This window comes from Octopus bimaculoides, chromosome 18 (genome assembly GCF_001194135.2).
Source record: "Octopus bimaculoides isolate UCB-OBI-ISO-001 chromosome 18, ASM119413v2, whole genome shotgun sequence".
Classification (NCBI taxonomy): Eukaryota; Metazoa; Mollusca; class Cephalopoda; order Octopoda; family Octopodidae; genus Octopus; species Octopus bimaculoides.
In genome coordinates, this window is record NC_068998.1 from 55,363,661 (window position 1) to 55,372,505 (window position 8,845).

The window sequence follows — 8,845 nt, forward strand, 5'->3', positions numbered from 1 at the left end:
TATATATATATATATATATATATATATATATATATATATATATATATACACACACACGCACACGTGCATAATCCATTTAAACGTTAATTATTTGTTGCTAAATTATTGTCTCTTACACATTTCCTTCAGCCGTTGATTTTGGTCAAGAGAAACTGCGGCACATGTTCAGTACAATATGAAAAAGAAAGCCATCAAAGAAAGCTCAGTAGCAGAAACAATGTTAGACATTATCCAGAAAACACACGTTCGATCCCAGTTACTATTCACTTGCAATTATTTCAACATGGCTACTTTGAGTTTCGAATCTGTTCTTCTAGTAACATTAGCACAGTAATAGATGCTGATTGTTTAAAGACTGACAAACTGAAAATAAAGGAATCAGGGAGTACCCTATATTATCCTCAATCTAAAGGCTGGCATCACATTAATTTGGAGCTGTTCCAGGAAATCAAATGCAACCAGTGCGTTCTTCAATGGAAATATAAAACTAGTGAGGAGATTCATTTTTCTTGTCATTTTCTTTTGATATTTCAACTAACAGATATTGGTGCAAAACATTATAACGGTTTTTAACATTTCGATTTTAAACACAGAAAATTTGTCTCGCTATTGGCTAAAAATACAGTTTATTTTTATTTTTAAACCTCTCTAACTTTTTCCTCCAATTTTTTTCTTTCACAACATCATACCTTCATAGCAATATGTAGACTGAAAAGCTACATCATTAAAACTGATTTTCAAATTTTTTACTTCCTTTTAAACGATACATATTTTGTGAATCAGTTTAACTAAATCCCAGTATTTTTTACACTGGCCAAGGCGGTGCAATTATTGAGCAACTGTTGAATGATCAATATTCTATTTCTACTACAAACTCCTGACTTGTTTTGCGTTGGCCAAATTCAATATTATCCCTTAAATGGTTGCTGTTAAACGCAGACGATCGTCTACAACCTTTCATATCGTCAATGGTTTCATCGCCACCACAGATTTTTTTTTCTTTTTTAACTGTACAGTCACTGACAAACGCAATGACCAAATATTTCCTTGCTATTCTCTGCATTTCCGCTGCTTTGTGTTTTATTTCCCTCCTCAACCTTTCATTTGACAGACATCTCTGTATAGACCAAAAAAATGACTGATGGGAACCTCTTCGTTAAGGTGTCTAGTATAGACAATCCTATGAGATCGGAGACATCCGGGCTGTCGAAGGTCCCAATCATCACATCGAAGGAGCTTACTGGGTTGCTTTCTTTGACCCAGACCAAACCTTGGTTGAACAGCAGCATTTTCCTAGCGTGCATAATCACGTCTATGTCCTAATCGCTAATCTCAGTAAAATTCCAAGCAAACATAAGCATCTTAACTAGTAACCTTTTCAATCGATACAGATAAAGATCTACTCTATCAAATTGGGTGAACCTTGCCCTGACTCTACTCTGGTTAGCCTTAACCTAAATGAGCGTCTCTGTTTAGTCTCTAGATATGTATTTTTATTTTGTCTATAAATAAGAATTTTTGATTTCATATTTCAGGTCGTTGTGAAAATGGCAGTGAGGGACGTGTTTGTGGCTATGAAATGCAGTTTTACAATTGTGCAGATATTGCTTTTGATAAATTAATCCCCAATAATGGCGCTGAAGAAGAAGAGATGAAATTCCAAAATACTCGAAAGAATGGAAGAAGAAGAAAGAAAAGAAATGCATTACCCTTATCTTCTAAAATTTGTAAACCAAACGAGATGTGCAGGCGACGAAGTGTACTGCAATCACTGTTTAGCAAGAACTTCCTTGAATACAACGATTCCAGTTCAGTTATGACCGAAAGTATTTCTGCCACATTGCTAATGTCAGAAAATTTACTAGCATCACATGGAGCTCTTCATGAGGATGAATTAAGTCTGTCTGAGCCTGGCTCTGCATCGGGGCATTATTTAAATCTATTGGAACCAAGCGATTTCAGTGACTATGGGTCAGGTGGTGTACAATCAGGTGACCACAGGTCAAATGCGTTTTCTGTTGAAGCATCTGCAACTACTTTGGAATCACGAAATCTGAATGCAATAAATCAAATTCGAAAGAATGGTACGAATGAAAATAAAGACATATCTCTAAAGGTGAATATGTCTTTGATTAATAAGAAGAAATCAGCTTCAATACATCTGAATTCTTCTAGATCCATTAATATAAGTGAGTGGCAAAAAACTGCAATGGAAATGCAAAGTCAGGCTAAGAGACCTCATCAAAAGCTGTCTTCCTCTGATGGGGAAAGAAGAAGAAAACTGAGAACAAATGCAACACTAACCGATAAAAACTGGTCTTTGGGATCGAATTCTTTAGTTGCAGAAGAATCACTTCCCATCACAGCCCCACCTCAGTTGTTAACAAAAGATAACTACTCAGGGGCTAAAAAAACAAACAATTCTCTAATTAGTTTGAGTGATAAAACCAATACAATGGTTCCATCAAAAAGAGATGAGACAAATAAACAACTCACGGCAACAGAAAAGATTGATTTAACAATATTTCCAACAACAGCAATACAACAACATTCATCGGGGACTAACGATTCCATTCCTAAACGTTCGGATAAGACGAAAACAAAAGAGAAGAATAATTGTACAGATGGTGATAATTGTGCCTTTAAGAAGCATGAATGCGAAAAAAGAATTGAATGTAGCCAAACTCAGAACGGAACTATACTGTGTGTGACTGTGGAATCCTGTTCTTTGATAACAGATATTTTTCAGGGATTACCGCATTGTAGTGGTCATGGTAAAACACTTAGATGCAGAGGACGTGGTATCTATCGTTACATGAAAGGAATATCGTCTTGGTGTGAGAAAATGTGTAGGAATCAGGGCTGCCAATTATCTGTGTGTAACTGCGATTGTCGACGGATAGTCTCGTGTGGAGCTGTCGGCCTTTTCAGAATAGTTCCTGGTTCTACAATTTGGTGTCAGATAAACTGTGCTAATAACTATTGTCCGTCAACACACTGTGGGTGTCAGTAAGGTCTCTTAATATGCTCAACAATTGGCTCAATTGCCATTTGCTTCGTTATTTTCCATCTATGCTCTTCAATTTTTCATCATTTGTGTAGGCGAAACGTTATGTTTGAGTGACATACAGATAAGTGACAAATACGAAATCATTAACATAACTTTAGTCAGTATCTCATAACTACCAAGTCGAATGACCATGGGATTGCACCTAGAAAGTTCCCCTCCAAGGCACAAGTCCGGGCAAGGTTGTGTATAGAAGACCAGCAGTCGCTTCATGCATGCCAATCTCCTCTCTCCACGGCAAAGGCAAAGGGACCGATACAGCTTGGCACCAATGATGTTGCAACTCATTTCTACAGCTGAGTGAATTGGAGCAACGTGAAACAAAGTGTTTTATTTAAGAACAGAACACAACACAGCCGGTTTGGGAAACGAACCCACAACCTCACGATTGTAAGCCCGATACTCTAAACACTGAGCCATGCCCCTTCACTGAGTAAATGCAGTGGTTATTTTTTTGTAAAAGCTAGATAGACCCGACCATATTGTACGGAATGTATAGTTATGAACCTCACTCTTGTTTCAAATAAATTTATTTCTTTTGCTGAATTTGCTTTATACTTCATTAGAGAATAAAAAGTATAACATTTGAAACAAATAGTAATGTTTTATATAAAATATATAATTTTAAAAAATTTTGGCTTACAACAAATGCTGTTTGAACAGTTTCTAATTTTGGGTGGTAAAACATTATCACCAAAAATTCTTATCTAACCACAATTTCCCATTTATGTATTATGAGTGTGCTCAAAAACTTTGAGTATGGGCACGTCTGTGTGAGTAACAGTCTTCAATTCGATTTCATCTTGAAAACCTCGTGGATGCAGATGTTTTTCTTTTGCACAGAAGCGCGCAACTTAGAGGTAACATTGGATAAGAGTTGTGATTTTTTAAAAGTGCATCATGGCTTATTTGGAAGAGCTTTTTTGAATGAAAAACCAACAAAAATGCACGTTGAATGAGGTAAATAAATAAATTACAGCAAGAGAAAATATTAATTTCAACAATATTTCCATATTTCCAGAACCTCCAAGATTGGTTGGATGAAGGGAGAAAGATATTGTCAGATTGGAAACAACTAGATTCCACTAAAAGGTTAAATTGTTGAGTTCAGCAAGCAACAGATTGAGTCTAACTTATAAACTGAAAATCAAATAAAAGAAGGAAAACTGGAAACAAATTTCAAGAAATTTTTGAATGTTTTATGTCACCAAATAGTTTTCTTTCCTCCAAGAAAATTAATTTTCAACTAAATGGACATACAATTAAATATTGATTTGATTGGCATGTGTATTTTGTGGACAATACTCACCAACTGTTAATTATGTTAACTTGCTAGACACCACCTGCCATTTTAACCTACGTACAGTCTTCCATATTGACTTTTGACAAACATATTCTGCTGATTACGTTGATCCAGCTTTATTTGAATCTGTTTTAGTTAAGAGATGATAGAGAATAAATTACTTGAAGAAATTATTCATGGACGCCGTTCACATGAAAAATTATAGTCAAGTTAGTGACGTCATATTTAATGAAGTTAGCATAAGAAAATTAATTAGAAATAATTTTACGGTGAAGATAATATTAGTAAACTAGCGGTCGCCCAGCCTTTGTCCCAGCCTGTAGTGCGTGTAGGCGTAAACTGTGAAGCCAGCAGTTCATGTAGCAGTGGAAATTTTTGGGATCGTACAATACTTGAATCATTACCTATTTTATTCAAGATTTAGTATTATTAGCAGTGAGCAAACAAACAAACTTTCGATAAGTATTATAAGCAAATCTTCTCTTTATAAGTATTATAGATAGACACCTTTTTATATATATATATATTTATATATCACCAAACTACACTTCACAAAATGAAAGTACGATTGCTTCGAATCGTAGCACATGTAACACTAGGAATGTTCAAATAGTAGATCAATTCAAAAAGTGCTTATCTTTAACTCTGAGGTTTCCCCTCTCCGCCTCCGTTTTCGAAAAAAAAAAAAAAAAAAGGTATCGTTGGCGAATGAGTCAGTTCGGTTGGAAATAAACGAAAAAACCTGAGTATGTGTGTGAGTGTATACGCTCATACCTACGCATATTTTATATACACCTATGCATGTGCATAGATGTGTGCGCTTGCACCCATGCTTGTTTACATGTCTTGGATCGATGAAACCTGTAAATTATGTTATTCTTCACTCGGAAAAGGAAATAATATTTTGAAAACAAAAAAGTTAAAAATCTAATTACACACACACACGTATATATATTTATATACGTGTGTGTGTGTGCGTGCACGTGTGAAAGTGATAAATTAAATATGATATTTTAATCACTAACTTCAGAGCAAAGCTTTTTAATGCAGTTCGCCCGCATTTAGCGTCTCCGACTTTCACTCGCTCCCACTCTGTTATTTTAATATTCTTCTTTCAGCGTCACTGATGGGAAACACAATTCATTTTATTAAATGTAAGATATATATATATATATACATACATACACATATAAAGAGGGGGAGAGAGAGAGATAGAAAATGGTGAAAGGGAGAAAAAGGGAATTACAGAGGGTGGTGGAGAAAACAGGGATCTTTTTTAAAACGGGGGCCACATTTTTCATTAACGAAACACTTTGAAACTTGGAACACTGGTAGAATGTGTCATATAAAACATCTTTTTCTCTTAGTCTTCTTAAAAGAAAAAGAAATCCATAAGTTATTCCATGTTAAAGTTGTATTTCTGTAATTTCAACCAATCACTGACGTCCATTCAACCGATATACATTAAGTGCCGACTACATAAACAAACGATTCTGAAACAATTAACCCTAACCCTAGGGTTAAAGCAAATTTAAAATGAAAAAAGCAAATAAAACGAAGGTATGGAGATTAAATACGCTTTACATCGCTTAATCAGCCAAAGGAGTAAATATAAACAACTGAATACTTGTCAGTGATTGGTTGAAATTATCGAAATAAGACAATTTTTTACATCAAATAAATTCGAATACAAAAATATTTTTCTGTTCTATAACACAAAATAGATAAGTATACGAAGTTTGAAAGTCTTTCCGTACCAAAAACACTACGTGAAACATTAATGAAAAATGTGGCCCCCGTTTTAAAATAGATCCGAAAACAGTATAGAGTCGCATCAAAAAGGTGAAGATAAACTAACTTGGAAATGGATGCGTGGCGTTCAATTAAGTAATAATATAAATAATATATATATACGTCCTGTACCCATATATGCATATATATGTTATATTGTGGAGGCGCAATGGCCCAGAGAGCCAACAAATAATGAAGGGTCGTTCTTTATGTTTGTTTTGGTTTCCATTTGTGTCTTTCGTTGTTCGAAAGAATAGTTCATATTCCATGTACTCGTGCTTTGTACTTTTTTGTTGTACACGTTTCGTGACGTCCTGTGTCCACATATGCATATATATATATATATATATATATATACACGTATAGATGTAAGTATGTACATAGACGTATGTATATATGCACATATTGGGTTGGCAACTAAGTTGCTGCCGTTTTTTAAAATTAAATTTTTTTTAAAGGTTTTAATAAAAAGTAACAACTAATTAATCAATAATGTATCCACCCTTGTTGTTTACAACTTCTTCCCAACGTTCAACAAGATTTTCAATACCTCGTTGGTAGAAATCACCCGATTTCGACTCGAAAAATTGATCCAACCAAGCTCTCAATTCTGCATCAGTATTGAACGAAACTCCGGGCATAGCATTTGAAAGAGATCGAAAGAGGTGGAAATCCATTGGTGCCAAATCAGTAGAGCACGGTGGGTGTGGCAGCACTTTCCAGCCATGTGTTTGAAAGGCTTCCTTGGTCATATTGGCGATATGAGGGCAGGCGTTGTCGTGCAGCAGAAGAACTCCAAGCTGACGATTACGTCTTTTCTCTTGAATAGCCGTGTTGAGTTGTTCCATCTGTTGAACATAGAGTTCTGCGTTGACCGTTTGGTTCCGTTCAAGCAATTTGTAATGGATAATCCCTTCCCAGTCCCACCATACGCACGGTGTCATTTGTTTACTGGGGCTAAGCCATTCCTTACGCTGCTTCATATTGATGTACAGGCACCATTTTTCGTTGACAGTAAGGATTCGGTAAAGAAATCGTTGCTTGTGTCCATGAATTGAGCGGTGACGAGCAAGCAAACCAGCGGAGATTGAGGCTCGTTGATTTTTGTTGTCACTTAAAGCATGCGGAATCCATGTTCCATACTTCTGAACTTTCCCATCGAGTGAAGATGCTTCTCTATAAACAGTGTGGGAGCATTCCATTTTCTCTGCCAGTTCCCTTGTCGTTTAACAAGAATTTTCGTGCAAAGGTTGGTTTAATCGCTCTTCATCGAACTCAACTGGACGGCCAGAACGAGGTGCGTTATTGGACGCTCAGGAAGGAAAGAAAAGAAAGAGGATTTCACGTTTCGAGCAGAGTTCTTCATCAGAAATATAGAAAAAGTCCAAAGAAGGGAAGACGGAGAAAGAAAATCGCCAACGATATTCACACACACATATATATATGTGTGTGTTTGTCTATATATAGATACATGTATACTGAACATCCTTTAGTTTTTCTCAGACGAGAAAAATTTCTGCCAAGATCAGATGGTGAACGCACAGAACAACCTTTGGCTTGCCATGCCCCCAAAATATGTACTGAGAGATAAAATTCAAACATCCAGTCAAGAACATGGTATTTGTGGTGATCGCAAGTGATGGTACTGCTATGCCTCCATTCATTTTCCCACACAGCTTCAGACTCATTATGAGGCCTACATCAAGTGCCTGGAGGAAGTAATGCTGCTCTGGGTCAAGAGGGTGGCTGCTGGAAGACCCTGTATCTCGCAACAGGACTCTGCACCATGTCACACAAGCAGGAGAACTCAGTCATGACTGTCAGACAATTTCTGCGACCGCATCACCTCTAACATCTGGTCACCTAACCCCCTTGATTATTATGTATAGGGCGCAGTTGAGTGAGAGACCGAAAATTCTTTGTAACGTCAAAGATGAACTGAAGGCAAGGATTATGGCAGCATTGACCAACTTAAACAAGGAGACCGTCCTCAAGAGTCGCAGGTGATTCCGAAGTTGTCGGGAGGTCGTGGTTGAAGCCAATGGCGATTTTATTGAATAAATTTACTCTTTAGTATTTCAAGATATTTTTATGTAATTTTGGTAAATATATCTGTTAAAATGAGATGTCAGTGTTATTTTCATTTTTGCATAATTTAGTTTATTCACCGCACCTTGTATATATATATAAACACAAACACACACACACATGCATATATACATGCGTGCATCTACATATGCATACATACATGCAAACATATGCGTATATTTGTATAGATGTCTATGTATGTATGTCTGTATGTACATATGCCTACGCCTCTAAGTTCTACCGATTTTCAAAAGACGAGATAAGTGAACATTTTAGTAAGTAAGCAGGAAGTTGTCGATTCTGCTGCCAGGCAGGTGAGATATGAAAATAGATTCTGCTGATAGGAGAATGAAAATTAATCATAACTCACAGACGACATATCTGGAAAGAAATTCCTGTGGCATGATTTTGTCATCGTTAGTGGAGGAAGTCTCAGGTTCGTGGTCGTTCAGGAATGTTGGAGTAAATAACAAGACACATTGTCAAGTAACGGAAGAAGCGATGCCGTAGAGTTCAGTCAAGCTTACCGTGTCGTCTTTTAGACATCCCCATCCCCACCATCACCAACGCCGATTATAATCAAAGGAATTCAAGCC

At 36.4% G+C, this 8,845-nt stretch overlaps 1 protein-coding gene across 2 annotated transcripts in view; it reads left to right on the top strand.

Moving 5' to 3' along the window:
• The window catches only part of LOC106881042 (uncharacterized), an 11,611-nt gene extending 7,949 nt beyond the window's left edge, over positions 1 to 3,662 (top strand). For both annotated transcript variants that reach the window (XM_014931245.2, XM_014931246.2), the window contains exons 2-3: positions 130 to 490; positions 1,536 to 3,662. In XM_014931245.2, the coding sequence (XP_014786731.1) occupies positions 130 to 490; positions 1,536 to 3,013 (1,839 nt within the window). In that variant the 3' untranslated portion in view covers positions 3,014 to 3,662. The remainder of the gene's footprint in view (positions 1 to 129; positions 491 to 1,535) is intronic.
• Positions 3,663 to 8,845: the final 5,183 nt, after the last annotated feature.